The 20,367-nt window shown below is 48.8% G+C and overlaps 3 protein-coding genes and 1 long non-coding RNA gene across 8 annotated transcripts in view; 2 read left to right on the forward strand and 2 right to left on the reverse strand.

Annotated features, from left to right (window-relative positions):
* Positions 1–2,605, reverse strand: part of LACTBL1 (lactamase beta like 1) — a 19,839-nt gene extending 17,234 nt beyond the window's left edge. Inside the window, exons 1-2 of the mRNA XM_023258288.2 lie at positions 2,074–2,605; positions 1,645–1,717 (exon numbers count right to left, since the gene is read on the reverse strand). Coding sequence (XP_023114056.2) covers positions 1,645–1,656 — 12 coding nt within the window. The 5' untranslated portion in view covers positions 1,657–1,717; positions 2,074–2,605. The remainder of the gene's footprint in view (positions 1–1,644; positions 1,718–2,073) is intronic.
* LOC123379510 overlaps positions 1–13,167 on the forward strand; it is a 21,247-nt gene extending 8,080 nt beyond the window's left edge. The window contains exons 2-4 of the long non-coding RNA XR_006583987.1: positions 6,990–7,086; positions 7,950–8,368; positions 12,943–13,167. This is a non-coding gene — a long non-coding RNA (uncharacterized LOC123379510). The remainder of the gene's footprint in view (positions 1–6,989; positions 7,087–7,949; positions 8,369–12,942) is intronic.
* TEX46 (testis expressed 46) lies at positions 10,775–13,504 on the reverse strand. Of its 2 annotated transcripts, XR_002160552.3 has the most exons (3): positions 13,415–13,504; positions 13,162–13,324; positions 10,775–11,180 (listed from the first exon to the last, which is right to left on the reverse strand). XR_002160552.3 is itself a non-coding variant. In XM_006934393.4 (2 exons), exons 1-2 carry the CDS (start codon positions 13,351–13,353, stop codon positions 10,884–10,886), a joined length of 489 nt encoding a protein of 162 aa, XP_006934455.3. In that variant the 3' UTR covers positions 10,775–10,883. The 2 variants fall into 2 exon arrangements, 1 of the variants encoding a protein (XP_006934455.3); XM_006934393.4 differs by lacking the exon at positions 13,415–13,504 and having other exon boundaries at positions 13,162–13,353.
* A 5,070-nt stretch (positions 13,505–18,574) lies between these two features.
* The window catches only part of KDM1A (lysine demethylase 1A), a 61,346-nt gene continuing 59,553 nt past the window's right edge, over positions 18,575–20,367 (forward strand). For 2 of the 4 annotated variants that reach the window (XM_023258295.2, XM_023258297.2), the window contains exon 1: positions 18,577–19,072. In XM_023258295.2, the coding sequence (XP_023114063.2) occupies positions 18,719–19,072 (354 nt within the window). In that variant the 5' untranslated portion in view covers positions 18,577–18,718. Of the gene's footprint in view, positions 19,073–20,367 lie in introns of all 4 variants that reach the window. The other 2 variants (XM_023258294.2, XM_023258296.2) reach the window with 2 other exon arrangements.

Below are 20,367 nucleotides of genomic sequence, written 5' to 3' on the forward strand. Positions count from 1 at the left end.
TAGGGACAGAAGACCATTCAGTGGCTGCCTGGGGGTAGGAATGGGGGAGATGACAAAGGACCAGAAGGGACAGTGGTAGGCAATGGAACCATTCTGTATCTTGATCGTGGTCGGTCTGGACTGTGTGCATTTGTCAAAACTCAGAATTGTACACCAGAAAGAGTGACTTTTAATGCATGCAGACTATACCTCCATTTTTAAAAAATGAAGCCATTAAGGAGCCCAAGAGCATTAGGATGTCTCCACTGGTGTCAGGAGTAACATCAGACACAAGATCATGCTTCAGCCTCGAGCGGAGGGGGGGCTCTCTGGTATTGTTTATGTGGGAGGGAAGTTGGAAGGTGCTCCCTTTCGAGCACAAGCAAAGGGCCACTGGGGCAGGGCCAGTGGCACTAAGGGAGGGCAGCCTAACCTCCCTCAACAGGCACCTATAGCATGACCAGAACATGGGCATCTCATTTTCAAGCGAAGAATGAAACTCAGAGACCTTAAAATGACTTAACGAAGTCGTGGACAGCACATGACAGAGCTGGGATTCTAGCTCTGTGCTCTGCACCACCGCACCCCCCCCTCACATGTGACTCACATGTGAACCGCACCCCCAGTCTCTAGTTCTCCTCTGAAGCCCAGCCTCATCCCATGCCTGTCTCCAATCTCAGGATTTATTCCAACAGACCCAAAGGTGGAGTCAGTATTTAACCTCTAAGCCGCTCACCAGCTGCTCACATTTTGACTCTACAGTAGGAGGCACCAGGCATCTCTCCCCTCTCCCTTCCCAGCTGGAAAATGAGGCAGGGGTAGGGGGTGGGGGTTCAGGAAGAGACTGGCTCCCCCAAGCCCCACCCGTAACCACAGTTCCCCCACCTCCTTCCCCAGGTGGCCTACGGCCCCAAGACGTTCCCCTCCTTTCTCCTCACTGCCCACTCTGGTACAACCCTCCTCGTCCACTTCTTAATCCAGAATGCAATTTCCAAGGGCCATCCGTGTGTTGGGCACAGTGCTATGTCCTGAGGGCACAGAGCCTTTGGCCAACATCTGTCCCCCATGGAGCCGGCAGGACAGCAGACTGGCCACACACCAGGGCTCTGGAATCAGGTGAAGCAAGACTTGATTCTGGTTCTGCCCTTACTGGCTTTGGACGAACGACTTCACCTCTTTGAGTCTCCATTTTCTTGTCTGCATAATGGGAAGGACCATCGTTCCTACATCTCATAGAATTTAGGTGAGGGTCAAGGAGATAATGCATGCAAAGCCCCTAGAACACTGTTCACTAGCTGGTCACTAGTGTAGTAATTTCTCTGGGAGAGAGATGTGAACAGAGCGTGTGCATACAGCTCTTGGGTCTCTGAGGTACCCGTGAACTCAGCCTCCGGGTGGGAGGTGGGGGAAGGCTTCACTGAACAGGTAGGAGGGATGAATTGGGGGGCACTCCAGTCAGAGGCCTGGGGATGTGAAGAAGGAGAGGAGTAATTTCTGCTTTGTTTTGAGAATTCAGTGGGTTATTACAGGTAAAACACTCAAAACTGTTCCTGGCCTACAGTGCAAATTCTAGAAATGTTAGCGATGATGATGATGAAGGTGATGAAGGTGATTTGGGTGATTTAGGCCAATATTTGAAGCAAGTTTCCATGGGCTATGCCTCACCTGGGTCATCATTCTCTCCAAGGTGTGGAAGGTTCCAGCTCCTTGAGGATTCAGGCCTACAGTCCGGGAGACCCTGTGAGTGGGAAATCAAGTCAGAGGAGTGAAGGCAAAGAGACGTCCTGAAGGCTGGAAAAGAGAGGAGGGGACAGAGAGGCTGGAAGACAAGGATGGGGGCTGAGGGTGGGAGGGGGCAAAGCAAACCCTCCCCTTCGTGAAGCTCTGCTTCGAAGGCAGAGGGAACTGAACTCAGAAAACCTGTGAGCTTGACCAGTTGTCCAGGTCTGTCCGGGTCTATCATGATTTTAGCACTGAAAGTCCAGATCTCTCAGTTCCAGGAAAATCAGGACACTCAGTGTCCCCACCACTGCCTCCCTGTCCAGCCTCAGAAACAACCCACTCCAGACCCCCAGACTCTTAGCCCTAACTCACCCTCTTCTGGAAGCCTCAGGTAGGACAGGGCAATTCAGGCCCAGCCACGGCTGGCCAGTGCCCTCCAGGAGTCCCCGTGTTCCAGGGGATGGGGATGGCTGGCTGGGCTCTGAGGTGCAGGCTTCACCCAGGCTCCCCAGGGGCTGGCAGATGTGGTGCCGATTACCCCGGCACTAATCCCTCCACGTGCCCTCCGCCATTGGGATTAGTTCCTGGGGTCCCTCAGCAACAGGGAGGGGGGCACATCTGTCAGAGAGCCTGGACAGCACCACGTGATCCAAGATACTCCAGGCCGGAAGAGGAATGCTCTCTCCAAAAGGAGTGTCTGGCAAGCCCAGTGTGCAAGAGAGATGACCCACAGGCCTCCCAGACCTGTCCATCCCCCACACCAGCTCTTCAGCTGCCTCTGAGGAACCTCAGGCTCCAAGGAACACGGTTTGAAGACTTCCAGGGGTCAACCTAGTTGTTAAATATGCAGATAACCAGTTCTGTCACTGCCTGTGTAGCCTTGGGTAAGGCATGCCCTCTTTGTTTCTTCATCTACAAAATGGGGATAATAATATGTTGGTTACCATGAGGATTAAATTGCAGGGTGATGGTAAAGCAGGTCGCCCCGGACCTCGCACTGAGTAAGGGCTCTATAAAGGCCCGTTTCTTGTTATAACTTAGCTTTGTGCCACAACCTCTGCGTCAGAGATCAGATCTTTCTCAGAAAGTTACTGTCCATTGATTTTAATTTTTTAAGTTTATTTATTTTTGAGAAAGAGAGAGTGGGGGAGGGGGAGAGAGAGAGAGAGAGAGAGAGAGAGAGAGAGAGAGAGAGAGAACGAGAGAATCCTAAGTAGGCTCCAAGCTGTTAGCGCTGAGCCGGACTTGGGGTTCAATCCCATGAACTGTGAGATCATGACCTGAGCCAAAATCAAGAATCAGATGCTTAACTGAGACACCCAGGCGCCCCTGTCCGTTGATTTTAGTTGGCCCAAAAAGAGAAAATATATTTACCTTCCCTGACACTCGATATGGCTGCACATTGGGATTACCGGGAGAGCTTTGAAAAACCACTGGTGTTTGGGTCCCACTCTACAGATGCCCAGGGGCGTGGCTTGGTGATTCTACCCTCTGGGCAAGGTTAAGAACCACCGCCCCAAACCAGTATGTCTCCAACCCACTTTAAATGTGTATAGGAACAGCCTGGGGCGGGGGGGGGGGGTGCAAATCAAGCTGCAAGTTCTGAGTCAGTGAGTCAGAGCAGGACCCAGGATCCTGCTTCTCTAACCAGCTCCCAGGTGATGCCGATGCCAGTCCACGGACCACATTTTGAGCAGCAAGCTCGTGCTGCAATTCATGGATTGCACCAACTTCCATATCACTGTCTCAGTAGGGCCCCACAGTTGCCTCCCAGCCACCCCATCATTGACAGGGCTTGATTCTCTCCACTGTGCTGATGCTTAGGGTCTGGCATGTAAACGGATGGAGGCAGGCCTTCTGAATCTTAGTCTGTATCCCCCGTGGCCTAGAAATCTGGGCTGGCCTAGAAAATAGGCTAACTTAGGACGAGAAGAGGGCTGGGTGTGATTTTGCCCAAAGTCCACATCATATGGCTGGTGAAACAGGCTCTGAGAGGGGAGGTGACTTCCCAGGGTCACACAGTAAGTTTAGTGACAGCGGTGGGGCCGGAACCCTCGTCTTCTTTTCTATTATTGTACCTGGCTGCTTGGTCCATCTTTGCTGAGGCTCAAGCAGGGTGGGAAGCCTGCCTCTGGGTCACAGGTTGCTGACTGTGTCAGATATAGGTGCTTAGTGCTTCCCGTGTTTTCTCCTTTGGTTTTCACAACAGTCCCACGAGGCATATTCTGTTCTACCCAGGAAGTGGCAGGAACAGGATTTGGACCCAGGAGGCCTGTTTCCCAAACACGATGTACCTCCCCTGTTGTCTCCTTTTCAGACCATGAGGCCCTCTAGGGCAAGGACCATGTCTCACTTCGGTTTGTGTCTCCAAACCAGAGCTGAATATATGAATCAGTCCACCCCGGGGTTCTAGACCTCTGTTGATAAAGATCCTCACCCCCAGGACACCAGCTACTCTCTGAGCTCCTTCCTGGCCCCGTGCCCCAAAGCAGCCACTTCTCACCAACCCAGATCCGCCTCTCCCCCTCCCAAGTGAGTGGTATTCCGTAGCATGTCATACAGCAGAGTGGCCACATGGTGGCAGCAGACGCCCATGTGTAAAATCTTTAGGCCCCGCCTCAGCCTCCTCCGGAGGCTCATCTGTTCATTGAGTGCTTCCCTCACTCCAGGCATTTGTCCCAGAGCTTTCCTTGGCGGAACGAACAAAGATAATCCCCACGACAGCCCTGTGAGGGAGGAGTTATTCATCCTCTTTATACATGAGAGATCATATTAGTCCTTTGCTTAAATAACCTTCCACGGCTGCCCACTGCTCTTTGGAAAAATAAAAATTAGATGCTTGAGTCAGACTGCCAGGGTTCAAATGCCAGCTCCACCGTTTACTACTTATTTGACTTTGGTTGGGTTTGTTGGCTTCTCTTGGACTTCAGTGTGCTGACCGGTAAAGAGAGTAGTAAAATAGAGCCTACCCCCTTGTGGTGGGAATGAGGATTACATGAGCTAGGACGCCCAAAGCCCACAGTCCTGAGCTGGCACAAGTAAGTCCTCAACAAATGTGAGCCAGTGTGATGACCATCGGCCCCTCCCAGTGCTCCCCGCTCATGACCCCGCTGGTCTCTTCTCTCTCTCTCTCTCTCTATCTCCTGCTTGCCTACTTTCCCCGTCTCCCCTGGCTCCCCTCCCCTGCTCTCTTCCTCCCCATCTTTCTCCCTCCAGTTCCAGAACTCATTCTAGTTGTCCTAACATTTCTTGGAGGTGTTTTCTGAGGTCTCTTCCCTGTGGACCATGTTCGGGTTTTTAGAACTCAGAGCAGGACTTGTTACACAGAGGGGCAGGAGGCTCCAGAGTTCAAGTGCACTGTGGACTTTGGGGATTCCTGCTGGGTTCCTCTTTTTGCCCCCTGTCCCAAAACTTTTCTTCTGAGGTCAACTTCTCCATTTCACATGCTCCCCACATTATTTTGAGGTCACTCTCTTGTCCCCAGATCCACTCCAGAACATCCCCAGAGAAGGAAAACAACTGTCACTACCCTCACCGTCAGGATTAGGAAGAACGAAGAAAGCACCTGAAAACATATCAAGGATAAATTAAACTTGAAAAAGGAAAATATCTCTCTCAAAGGATCTGTGAAGATACTTAGCATCTTTCCCAGTCAGGCCTGGATTGATTAATTGGTTCATGTGTTTGCACATGTATCCATTGAGTCATCCAACAGACACATATGGAGGGTCTACCGTTCACCAGGTCTTACACTCAGGTCTAGGGGAGGACACAGGGCAACAAGTACTCACCATCAACAGGTTTTTTTTAGGATTTATTTAAGTAAGCTCTACACCCAATGTGGGGCTCAAATTCACACCTCCAAGATCAAGAGTCGCATGCTATTCCGACTGAGCCAGCAGGGGTCCCAATACATATTTTCTTGAGCCCCTACTAAGTGCTGGGCACTGTTCGGGGTGCTTGAAGCTATCTCAGTGAACAAGACAGATAAAGATTCCCTGATGTAAGCTTCCCTGATGTAAGCTCTACAAGAGCTTACATTCCAGCAGAGGCAACAGAATAGATACATGAAGTGGCATGTTAGAAAGTGTTACGTGCTACAGAAAATAAATAGAGCAGAAGGGATGGGTGCATTATAGTATTAAACTGGGAGGTGAGGATGGCCTCACTGAGAAAGAAATGTCTAGCAAATCACCTAAAGGAAGTAAGGGAGTTGGGAATATGGCCAGCAGAGGAAGAGAGTCCCAGGTAGGGGAAACATGCAAAGGGCTCTTGGACGGTGAGAGTGTGCCTGGTGCACTGAAGAAAAAGCAGGGAGACTGGAGGCTGGAGCACACTAAGTGAGGGGCAGGGCGGGAGGCCGGGTCAGAAAGGTAATGGGGGACCAGGTCGTGGAGAACTTCATAGGCTGCGGGAAGGACTTTGGTCCTCACTCCGAGTGACATGGGAGCCATTGCAGGGTTTAGAGCAGAGGAGTGGCATGACCCAACTCACATTTTTAAAGGACCACTTGGGCTTGTGTGTTGAGAGCCAACTGGAGGGCCAGGGCAGGGGTGGGGAGACCAGGCAGGAACTTGTTCAGACGAAAGATGGTGGGGGTCTGGAAGTGGAGGCAGCTGGAGTCCCAGACTCTGGACATGCTCCAAAGGAGCCAGTAGGGCTCACTTATGAATTAGAGCAGGACATGAGGGGGAATGAGAGGACCAGGAACAGCTCCAGAGTTGGGTTGGGTTGTTTTTTTTTTTTTAAGTTTACTTCTTTGGAGAGAGACAGAGACAGTGCAAGTGGGGGAGGGGCAGAGAGAGAGAGAGGGCGACAGAGAACCCCAAGCAGGCTCCATGCTGTCAGGGCAGAGCCTGATGCGGGGCTTGAACCCCCAACCCATGACCTGAGCGGAAACCAAGAGTCGGACACTCAACCAACTGTGCCAGCCTGGCACCCCAGCTCCAGAGCTTTGGGCCTAAGCAACCGGAAGGGGGAAGCCTGTGTGTGGGAGGGGTTTGGAGCAGAATTTTGAGACGTGCAAGTATCGACACAGGTAACTGGACATTTGAAATAGAAAATAATCAGAAAATAGCAGATAATATTTAAAGCCATCACCAGGGAGTGAAACGAAGAAGGGGTCTGAGGACTGAGCCCTGAGGTCCAGGAGACGTGAGTGCTGGGCGACCGCAAACACCACCAAGTCATGGAGGTTTGAGGGTCTGGGCATAGCTGGAGACATCCAGCTGGCGTATGCTTCAGAAGACCCCCCACACACACAGACCTACTACTCTGTTGTTTCATAGGCAGTGTGACGTCAGCCTTGTAAGTAAAGAAAAGCCGGTCTGAGCTCAGGCACCAGGGAAATTGCTTGCAGTGCTGAAGCCGCCTGAAGACACTGAGGTGAGTGGAGACCATGTGGAATCATTTCAGCTTTGGGAAAGGGAGTCCCTCTGGAGCCCACCTGCTGTCATCTCACCGCTAGAACCTGGAGTGCACTCCCAGGGTCTTCCAATAGAATCCACATTGTTTTTTTCAAGGTCCATCCCCTGACTAGGGCTCATCAAACACGAGTCTGACCACCGGGGATAGAAATCAACAGGGTAGAAATCAGCTGGTCTCGTAATGGGATTTTCCAGTGGTTGTTGGCAAAGCCAGGGGAGACGCTGTGGAAGAAAGGGAGCCTAGAGTGTTGGTCCAGAGCCCGTCGCAGAGGCCTGAGCCATCTGGCCATGGAGTCCATGCCAGACGCGAGGACCTCTCTCCAAATCATAAAACCGTTCTGGGGTACAAAGCGCACCGCTCGATACTCTGCCAGTGGGCCTTAACACCGTCTGAGTGCGGGATGGGAGCATGGTTGTGGAGGCCCAACCAACAGCTGTCGTTGGTTGTGGCCAGGGAGGAGCAATGTCCAAGCCACCGTCAGAGGGTGAGTCACTGATCAGTCTCCTCTGGCTGGGTATGGTGGGCAGGGGGAAGGGTGAGGGTATGTTCAGTACTGTGATAGGTTCGTGCCACGGGCATCGGCCTGGACAGCTGCTAGAGGCTGTTTGAGCACTGCCTGTCCAAATCTGGAAGAGAAGGCAAGAGGATATTTAGCCCTCCATCTTGGTCTGCTTGCTTATGTTCTTGCTAGATTAGCTGCGGTCTGTCATATGCCTAGATGCGCCAAATGATTTGTTCTTTCCCAGAGCATTGACCCTGTAGGAACCCAGGAGTCGGCATTCTGCCTGACACATCAGGTGTGCGCCCCCTCTCTCCCCTAGGTGCCCACAGAGGATGATGCACAACTGATGTAGCTGCACCTGGAGCGAACCATAGCAAAGCTCCATTGGACTCACTTGGCTGCAGGTGGTGAGTGGGGAAGCGCAAGTGAATTCTGCGTTGACAAGGCCCACGACTGGGAGGCAGTAGCTATAAACCGAGTTCCATTGTCACATTGTATCATATTGGGGAATTTTAGCCCATGGCCAAGGTGCTCATCAGAACCTTAGGAGTCTGGATGATAGCTTGGTGAAGAGAACAGCCACCCCGTGTTCTAAACCAGGTCTATGGTGGTCGGAATCCACGGCAACCAATTTGCCTATTGTGCACTGATCAGATCCCAAAGTCATTGTGCTACAGCTCGAGCCACAGGCCAGCACTTCTGGCAAGACGTACTCTGTGAGTGCCAGTGACATCATAGGTAAGTGGATTCTCATCGGGCCACCTCGGACCTCCACGCCGGTTTTTTGTCATTGCGGTGGGTCCAGGCGTGGATCTAGAACACCGAGTAGATGTGACGCCATGTAGTTTTGACCAGTTTTTCTGTCCAGAGACTCTGTCGAGGTGCAGTGCCTTATTGTGAGCTTGTTCATTATCACATACAGATGGAGTTTGTGGCTGAATTGTTTTATCTGTTTCCACAGCAGAGGTTACCATGTGGACATGCTCCTAACGCTCCAGTTCTGGGTGGTCCAATGGCCTGGCCATACAGCAAGGCCATCAGCAGTGGCCCGGGACGCTGTGTGAAAGGGATGCTTTACAAAGGTGTGAGCAGTATATATAGGGAACCCACAAAGAGAGTGTGGTGCCCCTGGGCTGGAAAAATGGAGGGGATGCTACCACCCTCCCCTGGCTCCAAAGGAAACCTGGAAGAAGAAGGTCCTGTAAAGAGAGCCTCCCTGAGAGGAGTGATCCTAGGTGAAGGAGCCCAGCCAGCCCTAAACCAGCCTGAGGCAAAGGGTGGAGAGTGCACTTGGAGAGGCAAGGAGAAGAGGTTGGACCCACAAGGGAGGGTTGTGATTTTACGTAGGGAGGTCATGGGAGTCCTCAGTAAGAAGGAATCATTTGAGCAAAGACCTGAGGGGATGTGGTAACTCACCTAATGCTCACAACAAGCAATGAGGTTGGTAGCTCTACGCCCCCCCCCCCATTTTACAGTTGAGCAAACTGAGGTACAGAGAGAATAAACAACTTAGAATTGTCCGAGATCACACAGCTGGGAGTTGATGGAGTTGGGATTTAAAGCCAGGCAGTTAGGGTCCAGAGATCCTGCTCTTAAACAAAATAGGATATAGGAGAGCCATCCTAAAAGGAAAGGGCAGAGAAAATGTCAGGACACATAAGACTGTGATCAACAATCAGAGATGCTGTTTCTTGAGCACTGACTATATACTAGCCACAGTGTTGGGTGCTGTGGGGCAATATACAGATGAACAAGATGCTGAGCTTGCCCGCAGAGAGTTTATAATGTAGTTGAAGGGTGGGGAGGGAATATGGAAGTGTGCACAAATCAGATCCCAGCAGACTGTGGTACATTGAACTGTAGATAGTACTATTGAACTGTAGATAAGATGCTGGGAGCGCACGAATGACAGAGACTACAGCTGGGTTAGGGAAGCGTTCTGGAGGCGTGGTTCAGGAAGCACTAAGGATTGTAATAGCAGAAAGGGGAAGATAAGGGATCCCAGGGGAAGAAAACAAGTGAGCAAATATGTGGAGGCATTTGGGGGATGACCAGTCGTCTGGTTTGAGTAGAGATGATTTTAGGTGGGGCTCCAACAAGACACTAAAGCCACATTGGATCCCACAGTGAGGTCGTGATTTCCTTCCCAGGGCCCCTTATGGAGACGTCTTAGCGCTAATACCTGCTAATCTCTTTTTAACCCGAAGTTCCCGGGCTCTGACGCTTCAGCGGACAACCAAGCTCCAACTGGCATTTTAGTAACAGTGTTCTGTCTTCACTGTCTTTTTTTTGGGGGGGGGGGTATGTTCTTTTTAAAAAAATTTTTTAAATGTTTATTTATTTTTGAGAGAGAGAGACAAAGCATGAGCTCGGGAGGGGCAGAGAGAGAGGGACACTGAATCCGAAGCAGGCTCCAGGCTCTGAGCTGTCAGCATAGAGCCCAACACGGGGCTCGAACCCAAGAGCTGCAAGATCATGACCTGAGCCAAAGTTGGACGCTCAACCAGCTGAGCCACCCACGTGCCTCTTGACAGTTATGTTCTATTTCAGCCAAATGTTAGAGCCTTTTAATGTACAGATAATAATTGTTATTTTTATTATCACTTTCCTTCACAGATAAATTTATTTAAGGAAAAAACCCTTTAAAGGGACAGTATTAGGTTAAACATTCAGGCGGTTCATGGCTCTGGCAAAAATCACAAAGGGGGTGCCCCAATGACTGATGTTTAGGGTACTCTGGCACAAGGTATAAAGCATGTGAGGGAGAGTAAGGGGTAGGGGAAGCCTGGAGAGGGGGTCAGATCATGGAGGGCCTGAACAGCATGGCAAGGAGTGTGGCTTTTATTCTGTCAACCAAAGCGAGGCATAGGCTCAGAAATAGGCAGTGAACTTGCCCAGAGCTGTGCTTGGCAGGCCTTGGCTCTGGCCTCTGAGCAAAAGGGAAGGGGAAAACTGGGGGCAGGGGCAGCCATTGTAAGACTCAAGGTGAACAGGTAGAGGGCCCTGAACTAGGGTTAAGGTGGCCCAACTGAGAGGAAGAGCTGGGTTCTGGAGCCCTGTCAGGTTGTATCTTAGAATGCTGTCTGGCTGACCTAGTGAATACTGATTTCTTTTCCAAAAGTGATCAGCCTTTCAGCCTCGAAGTATGCTCTCCAGTGTGGTTTACTGAGAAAACTCACTAGTCTCTGACTGGGTTTTACTGAGTAAGGGTAACACCAGAAGAGGCCAGCCCACCCCAGTCTCTCTGACCTCATTAAGGGGAATTCGAAGTACAATCAGAGATGATGCAGAAAATTGAGTCGTGCCTCCTCAGTCTGTGTTTCCTCATGGGAAAAGTCCGCTGCCGGCTTGACCTCCTGTGGCGATTCATTCTATTCCATACAGCGAACATCTGATTTTCTAAGACCTTCAGCTTCATTTCGCTGAACATAAGCCGTTCAAGGACCTTGTCCTGGAGGGCAAAGCAGGCATGTAGTCTCTCGACTTCTTTTGTGTTCATGACGCAGCTGTTGGGTTTCGCTTCAGGTGGCTTGGGTTTCTCTGCCTCTTCCTAAACTCCCCCACCATGAGAAAAGGAAACCTTAGTTAATAGTGATTTATAAACGTCATGTTAATCAGTCCTCACAGCCAGCCTGCAAGGAGACCATCTTTGCCACACCTGGTGGGTGTCTAGGGAGGAAAGGTCCCTTTCTTAGTATCACCCAACCCGCGTTTGGGAGCTCCCTGAACTCCCAAGTATGGGGACCCATACTTGCCTTTTGTTCATGGGAATAAATGCGATGGCCCAGGAATCTGCACTCACAGGGGACATAAGACACTTAACCCAGATATATCTGTTTCCAGAGCTTGTGTTTCACAGTGTGCCCTTCTGAGACTTGAGTCAGGCCTCATAAAATCACCAACTGCCAAGTCTCAGTATATCTCTATAATCCTCATCTGTCCCCATGCAGTTAGTAATATATTTTTTTTCTTTAGGGTTCAGCTACAAATCCCTCATCTTTAAAACCATTTTGTTTTTTAAATGTTTTAATTTTTTAAAGTTTATTTATTTTGAGAGAGAAAGTATGAGTGGAGGGAGGGGCAGAGAGAGAGGAGAGAGCAAGAATCCCAAGAAGCCTCCACACCGGCAGCGCAGAGCCCCACGCAGGGCTCGAACTCACAACTGTGAGATCATGACCTGAGCTGAAGTCCAAGCCTTAACCACCTCTTGATTTCAGTTCAGGTCATGATCTTGCAGTCATGAGATGGAGCCCCACGTCAGGCTCCCCACTGAGTGTGGAGCTTACTTGGGGTTCTCTCTCTCTCCCTTTCTCTCTCTGTCCTTCCCCAACTTGTGCACATATGCGTGATCTCTCAAAATAAATAAACTTAAAAAATAAATAAAAGTAAAGTTAAATATTTCAGGGATGCAAGACAAGTGACTATTACAGCAAATACCCATGTTTCCATTCCAGCTTAAGAAATAAAATATGATAAATGTAATGTGAAGTCCCCTGTGGATCCTTCTCCTGGGGTTTCCCTCCCTCCCTGAACCTCATCTCAACTGCAGTCCTGAATTCAGTATTTATTTTTTCCATACATTTCTTTATACCGCTGGTTTTCAATGGGAGGCTCTTTTGCCTCCCTACAGGACATTTGGCAGTGTTTGTAGACATTGTTGGTTGTTACGAAAAGGGGGTGAGGGATGCTATTGGCATCTGTGGGTAGAGGCTAAAGATGCTGCTTCACATCCAACAGGGCACAAGACAGACCCTTGAAATAAAGAACTATCCAACTCAAAGTAGCAATGGTGCAGAGGTTGAGAAATCCAGCCTTAATATATCTTCATTATACATAGGCATCCATAAACAAGGCACGGTGTTGTTTTGCATGTTTTTTTAAATTTTGTATAAAACATGTCATAATCTGGGTACGTTTCTATTGTTTTCATTATTCTAGAGATGTGTCTATGTTACACAGGTATCTTTAGCTCATCTATTTAAAATTCTCCCGCTTTAAAGTAGTTGTTATTGTTGTCAAACCATGGTGACTGACATCAAACATGAAGCAGAAGAGTCTGGGATGGTCCCTATTTTTATTTTTTATAAGTTTTCCTCTTTTTTTCTTTTTATTGAAGTATAATTAATATACAGTGTTATATTAGTTTCGGGTGCACAATATAATGATTCGACGACTGTGTACATTTTTCAGTGCTCATCAATGTAAGTGTACTCTTAACCCCCTTTATCTATTTCACCCCTCCCCCCACCCACCTCCCCTCCATCAATGACCAGTTCTCTGTATTTTAAGAGTTTGTTTTCTTGTTTGTCTAGGGATGGTCCCTATTTTACAGCCAAGGTAACTGAAGCCTTGTGAAGGAAGTGCTTCGTCCTCCATCACCCAGGTGGGAGCTGAAGAGCAGGGGCTTAGACCAGAGCTGTGGATTCTTCAGTCTTGCCCCATTATCCTGACATCTTCCCTGTCCCCCATCGTCCAGTCTAGCTGTAAATGTCCCATCATCCTTAGCTGAAGCTAAGGCCCCTCTCGCTCACCTGCTGGGGCTCTAGGGGGGTGGGCTGGACTTCATTCTTGACCAACCAGTTGCTAAGCAACAGCAGAAGGAATAGGAACCCAAACAAGCCTGGCTTATAGCTGATCAGCCAAGCCACCAATGCTCCTATGGTGCCCGAGGAAGCAAGTGTCCCATGGAGATTCCTAAAAAGAAGCACTAGTTCCCCCAACATTATGGCTTGGAGGCACCCAGGCCCCAAGACCCTGCCTTGGTGACCCCTCTAGGACAGTTACCCTCCATGACAGGAGCTGTGGCTGCGCCCTCCTCCAAGTCATAACCAGTCCCCCTCCTAGCTGCCGCATAACAATAATATTAACTTCTCCTATGTCTTAAGCATCCACTATGTGTCAGACTTTGACAGGCAGTTTGCAAGCAATATCTCATGATGTCCTCACAAGAGCCAGGTGATGTAAGCCTTAGTGATACCTCATTTATTCAACAGTACTTCTGGGCCTGGCCACTGGGAATAAAATGGCCAACAGCACAGAGCCCCTACTCTCATAGTGAGGGAGTCTGCAAAGAAAAGTTACCCAAGATCTGTAAATAAGGCAAAAAGATTACATTGAGCTTGTTCACAGTCATGCTAGAATATTGTCCAGCTGGTCTACCTGTTGGTCACCTGATGCTTTAGGGGAAGGTAACTTTGTTTGACTTACTGTTTGATATTGATTAGGGTACTGACTCTGTAAAGTCAGATGTTAACTTTTTTAAAAATTGGATAAGTTGCTCCAGCAATTACATTACTGGGTATATATCCAAAATAACTGAAAGCAGGGTCTTTTTTTTTTTCTTAATGTTTATTTATTTATTTTTGAGAGAGGGAGACAGTGAGCATATGTGAGCATAGGCCAGGGGTGGGGGCAGAGACGTGGGAGGAAGGAGCAGAGAGTGGGAGAGAGAGAGAGAATCCCAAGGTCCGTGTTGTCCGTGCAGAGCCCAACGTGGGGCTCGATTCCACAAACTGTGAGATCATGACCTGAGCCAAAATCAATCATTGGATGCTCAACCGACTGAGCCATCCAGGCACCCTGAAAGCAGGGTCTTGAAAAGATATTTGTACACCCATGTTCACAGCAGCATTATTCACAATAGCCAGAAGTGGAAGCAACCCCCAAATCCAACAACAGATGAATAGATAAACAAAATGCTGTATATACACATACAATGGAATTATTCAGTCTTAAAAAGGAAGGAAATTCAGAAAACTCCGTTGGTTGTTGCAGTGCTCTCCTTTCCAATCCACCATCTGTGGCGGAAGGTAGAACCACTGTCAAGAGGCAGATTTTCATGAAAACCCTTATGGGAAAGACCATCTCTCTTCAGGTTGCACCATAAAATACAGTAGAAAATAAAAGCCAAGATCCAGGATAAGGAAAGAATTCTTCTTCTTCTTCTTCTTCTTTTTAATTTTTATTTATTTTTGACAGAGAGAGACAGAGCATGAGCAGGGGAGGGGCAAAGAGAGAGGGAGACACAGATTCTGAAGCAGGCTCCAGGCTCTGAGCTGTCGGCACAGAGCCCGACGCGGGGCTTGAACTCACAGACCGCGAGATCATGACCTGAGCCGAAGTCGGACGCTCAACCAACTGAGCCACCCAGGCGCCCCAGGAAGGAATTCTTCTTGATTAGCAGAGACTGGTCTTTGCTCGCAAGCAACTGGAAGATTGACGTATTTTGTCTGACGACTACGTTCAAAAGGAATCCAGTCTTCATCTTGTGTTGAGACGTCGTGGTCGTGCTAAGGAAGAAGTCTTACACCACTCCCAAGAAGAAGCAGCATAAGAGAAAGAAGGTTAAGCTGGCTGTCCTGAAATACTGTAAGGTGGATGAAAATGGCAAAATCAGTCATCTTCATCGGGAGTGATGTGGCGCTGGAGTTTTTATGGGTAGCCACTTTAACAGACATCATCGTGCCCAATGCTGTCTGACCTATTGCTTCAACAAACTGGAAGACAAGCAATTATATATGTGTTGATAAAAGACATGAACTAACATTAAAAATGTTTTAAAGGAAGGAAATTCTGTAACATGCTATACAACATGGATGAACTCTGAGATTATGCCAAGTGAAATAGGCCAGTCACAAAAACACAAAAGCCATTTGATTCCACTTAATAGGAGATATCTCGAGCAGGCAAATCTACAGAGACACAAAGTAGAATGGTGGTTGCCAGGAGCTAGGAGGCAGGGGGAAATGATGAGTTGTGGTTTAATGGACACAGAATTTTATACGAGGAGAGTTCTGGAGATTGTATAACCGTGTGAATATAATTCACACTAGTGAACTATACACTTAAAAATGGTTAAGGTGATGGGTGCCTGGGTGCCGTTGTTGGTCGGGCATCTGATTCTAGATTTCCACTCAGGTCTCACGGTTCCTGCCGATAGTGCAGACCCTGCTTGGGATTCTCTCGCTCCTCTCTCTCTCTGCCCCTCCCCCATGCACGCGCCCTCTGTCAAAACAGATCAATAAACTTTTTCAAAAAATGTGTAAGGTGAGGGGCACCTGGGTGGCTCAGTTCATCAAGCACCCGACTCTTGATTTCGGCTCAGGTCATGATCTCACGGTTCGTGAGTTCAAGACTCACATCGGGCTCTGCACTGACAGTGCTTGGGATTCTCTCTCTATCCCTCTCTCTCTGCCCCTCCCCCCCCCATGCATACTCCCTCTCTCTCAAAATAAATAAACTTAAAAAAATGGTTAAGGTGATACAGTTTATGTTATGTGTATTTTACCACAACTTTTAAAAATGAAATAAATTAGTTATTTCTAGGAAAAAATGAGTAATTGCAAATCAGTTTTTTGCAAATAGAGGCAAATGAGTTCTGTCCGATAGAAAAGATAATACCTAAGTCTAGTTTTATGGCCTTGTAAGACATTAACCATTTTTTTCTTATTCCAGAATTCTGTTTTCCACTGACTAGTGACTATAGATCAGCTTTTCATAATTTCTTTTGTTGTTGTTGTTTTAATGTTTTTTTTATTTTGAGAGAGAGAGTGGGGAGGAGGGGCAGAGACAGAGGGATAGAGAATCCCAAGCAGGCTCCACACTGTCCGAGCAGAGCCAGACATGGAGCTCAATCCCACGAACTTTGAGATCGTGACCCGAGCCGAAATCAAGAGTCAGACGCTCAACCGACTGAGCCACCCAGGCGTCCCTATATTTTCCTTTGAACCAGTGTTATCATCTTGCTGGTTCTCTCAATAATGCGTTAAATAGGGACGCCTGGGTGGCTCAGTCGGTTAAACATCGGACTTCAGCTCAGATCTCATGGTTCCTGGGTTCAGGCCCCACGTAGGCCTGGGTGCTGACAGCTCAGAGCTTGGAGCCTGCTTCCGATTATGTGCCTCCCTCTCTCTCTCTGCCCCTCCCCAACTCATGCTCTGTTTCTCTGTCTTAAAAATAAATAAACATAAAAACATTTTAAAAATAATGAGTTAAATAAATCTTTGACATAGGCTCATTATTTTGTATGAGAGTTCTTCATGTTCAAATGTCAATTTTAATGGCTATGATATTTTAATATATTGAATTAGTGGCCACTTATTGGGCCTTTAGGTTAGTTCTTCTTTATTGTTATTATAAATAACCTGAGGTAAACAGCATTAAAGTTAAATCTTTGTACACATACTTAAATCTTTTCCTAGAATGTCTTCTGTAAAAGTGGAATTGCTAGGTCAAAGGATACATATATTTTAAAAATATAATTTTAAGTTTTATAAAATTATTAAATGTGCAAACAATGTGCGTTTAAAACAGTCTTTGATCTCCTATCTCACCCCTTCCCATCCTCAAATTATATGACTCAGATAACTTGTTCCAACTTTTTAACTGTTTCTTCTGGCATTTATCTTGATATGTCTAAATTGTATGCTTGTAGTGTTAATTCTTGATTTCTCATTTAACATTACATATTATCTTTTTATGATGGAAGATGAGGATTTAGCTCCCGTACAGAACCTCTCCCATTCCCTTTTCGTCCCTGCTCTGTAAACCCCTCTCATCTCTCTCCTCCACAAATTTTCTCCTTTCTCCATTCTTTCAATATAATTCCATCACTTTGGTGAGAACAATATTCATTATGTTATTATGGCCACATCAGTGTAGTTCATAGCTGAGCCATATGTTGTACTATGATTACACCTTTTTTTCTCGCACAGCTTTTAATTTTCCTGAACGTAACTGCCTTCCTTTTTTTATTTTTGTTTGCATAGTTAAAAAAAATTCAACTTCAGGGAAGTGAAATTGACATAAAGTAAAATATAAAAATATATACAGCATAGTACAGTGAGTTTTGGCTAATGGGTACACCATCCAATCAAGATAAAAAAAACATTTCCGTCACCCCAGCAAATTCCCTCCTGCTGTTTTGTAGTCAACTCTCACCTTCATCCCAAGGGATCACTGACTGGATTCTAGCACTAGAGATTAGTTTTACTAGTTCTTGAACTTCATGTAAGTGGAATAATTTTTTGAAAATTACAGTTTGAAGGGGCACTTGGGTGGCTCAGTCAGAAGAGCATGTGACTCTTGATTTCACAGTTGTAAGTTGGACCCCACGCTAGGTGTAAAGATTGCTTAAAAAAAAAAAGACTAAAAAAAGAAAGAAAGAAAATTATAGTTTGAAGAGAGAGATGTGTAAAAAAGCAATTGTAGTTGTGTGTAATAAGTTGAAACAAGCTTGAAGAAGACAAGCTGTGTCAGTGTTGGGTCACTAAAGGAGTCCTGGAGGAATTGAAAAAAATAAGTCACCACCACCATCTGCAGCACTAGAAAGAATTAACCTGGAGTAGAAAGAGGTGTTACGTATGGAACACATAGGGAGAGAGTGAGAGCTAATGGGAAGGAGGTCCAGACAGAAGAATATGAACACAGCCCTGGAGGCAACAGCAATCCAGTTTGGACTCAAACCTGGGGTTCCTAATTTCTGTCCATTTTATTACGAGGAAACTCACTTGCTCTCCCAAGATTTCCCATGTCCAAGCCGGACAATTGCGAAACAGTAAGATGACTTACCAGTTACATTTCAATGTTTTCTCCTCACTAGACTTGTAAGCTCTTTGAAAGCAAAAACTTCATCATTAAACCCTTGTCACGTAGTAAGCATTAATAAATATTGGTTGAGCTGACAAATGAGTGAATGAATGAATGAATGAATGAATTTATGTATGTATGCAAGTCCCTGGAGGGAATGGTCACCCGCGGAGGTGCAGTCTGGCCCCCAAGCCCTAGGAGCGAGAAGGTGCTGGGGCCAACGCCAAAGGCCAAGGCGACGCTCTAGGAAAGCATCGTGCTCCGTGCCGTGGTGCCGCTCTAGCCGCGAGGATGCCACTCTATGGCAGCGGGGGAAGGCGGGGCTGTGGGCGTCTCGGGCCTTTTTGTCCGGACGCCGCGGGAGCGCGCTCAGCGCGTGCGTACGCCGTGGCGGTTGGCAGCGAGCTACCTGCGCGAAGTGAGGCGAGGCGAGGCTGCTCCGGACTCACGGACCGACAGACAGAGCGGCCCCTTCGGCCGTCGGCGGCCAGGCGGCCCGAGATGTTGTCTGGGAAGAAGGCCGCGGCGGCGGCTGCGGCGGCGGCAGCGGCGGCGGCGGCCGGGACGGAGGCCGGCCCCGGGGCAGCGGGCGGCGCGGAGAACGGCTCTGAGGTGGCCGCGCCGCCCGCGGGCCTGTCGGGCCCTGCCGAGGCCGGGCCGGGGGTGGCGGGGGAGCGCACTCCCCGCAAGAAAGAGCCTCCGCGGGCCTCCCCTCCCGGGGGCCTGGCCGAGCCACCGGGGTCCGCCGGGCCTCAGGCCGGGCCTACCGTCGTGCCTGGATCTGCGACCCCCATGGAAACGGGAATCGCAGAGACTCCGGAGGGGCGACGGACCAGCCGGCGCAAGCGAGCGAAGGTGAGGCGCGAACCCCTCCCGCACGCCGCAGACCCCGGTTGCTTGGCTTTCTCTAGGTTGTCCGGCCCCCGGCGACCCCCACCGCCCCTTGTCCTGGGCCTCGAGCCGCACGCCCACCCAGACCTCCCAGCCCGTCGGGTCTTCACCGCGCCTCCCCGCCAGCTGGGTGGGTGGGTGGGTGGGGAGAGGGAGGGAGGGAGGGGAAGGGCTTCGCGGGTGTTGAAAGCAGTCTTTGTGCCGGGACCCGGCCGTCTTGGGAAGGGGGATTGGCGGGGAGGGGTGGTTTACTCCTTGCATCTGTACACCTTTTCATTTTCTGGCCTGGGAAACATGGCTCCCTGACGTGGAGTCCTGGCTGGCGCTGTTGGAGACGGGCATCGCCGGTTGGCCCGCGGATGTGTCTGGAGGCCTCTCGGCGGTGTTTTAAGGAGTTTCAGCTGGGCGCGCATTGGGGCTGGAGGGGCGTGCTAAAGAAATGGCCTTGGCTATGGAGACCGAAAAGAAATGCACATTTTTGTTTGTTTTGTTTTCAGCCCTGCTGGGCGCTAGTTTTCCTCTTTCCTTTTATTCTCTCAACGATCTTTTGACTTAGGGTTGTGGGGTTTTTTTGTTTTGCTTTTTTTTTTTTTTTTTAAACCGGTGAGGAAGCTGATTGGGAGGGCAAATGTCCATTAGTCAAGGTGCAAATACCTAGGAAGGAGAAGACTTGTCACGGAACAGAATATACAGACGGCAGCTGCTTCCCATCTCTGGGTGCCAGATGCCGTGTGTTCAGAGAGCCCCTTACGTTTTATTTTTGCTCAGCAGCAGTGGGCAGGTTTTGTGAGCCCCACGTTAGGAAATGAGTACGCCCCAGTTTCAGCAGCTTGGCCAGAGTCACCCAACTAAGTAAGTGGCAGAACTGGAAGCTGCGTTTCTGTTGCGAGGAGGTAGCCTCAGCCTCAGACAAAGGACCACATGGAACACCCAGCTGTGCAGGGCACCAAGGCAGTACCAGGAGCAGACTTTTTAGACTTGGGTTTTTTCCTGGAGATGTATCCTTTTAGAGTACATATTTTAAATCGTGCGATTTTATAAGTTGCGCATACAGCTGTAATTTTTAACGTTTACTTATTTTTGAGACAGAGAGAGACAGAGCATGAACAGGGGAGGGGCAGAGAGAGAGGGAGACACAGAATCGGAAACAGGCTCCAGGCTCCGAGCCATCAGCCCAGAGCCTGACGCGGGGCTCGAACTCACGACCGCGAGATCGTGACCTGGCTGAAGTCGGACGCTTAACCGACTGCGCCACCCAG

Source organism: Felis catus, chromosome C1 (assembly GCF_018350175.1).
Source record: "Felis catus isolate Fca126 chromosome C1, F.catus_Fca126_mat1.0, whole genome shotgun sequence".
NCBI lineage: Eukaryota > Metazoa > Chordata > Mammalia > Carnivora > Felidae > Felis > Felis catus.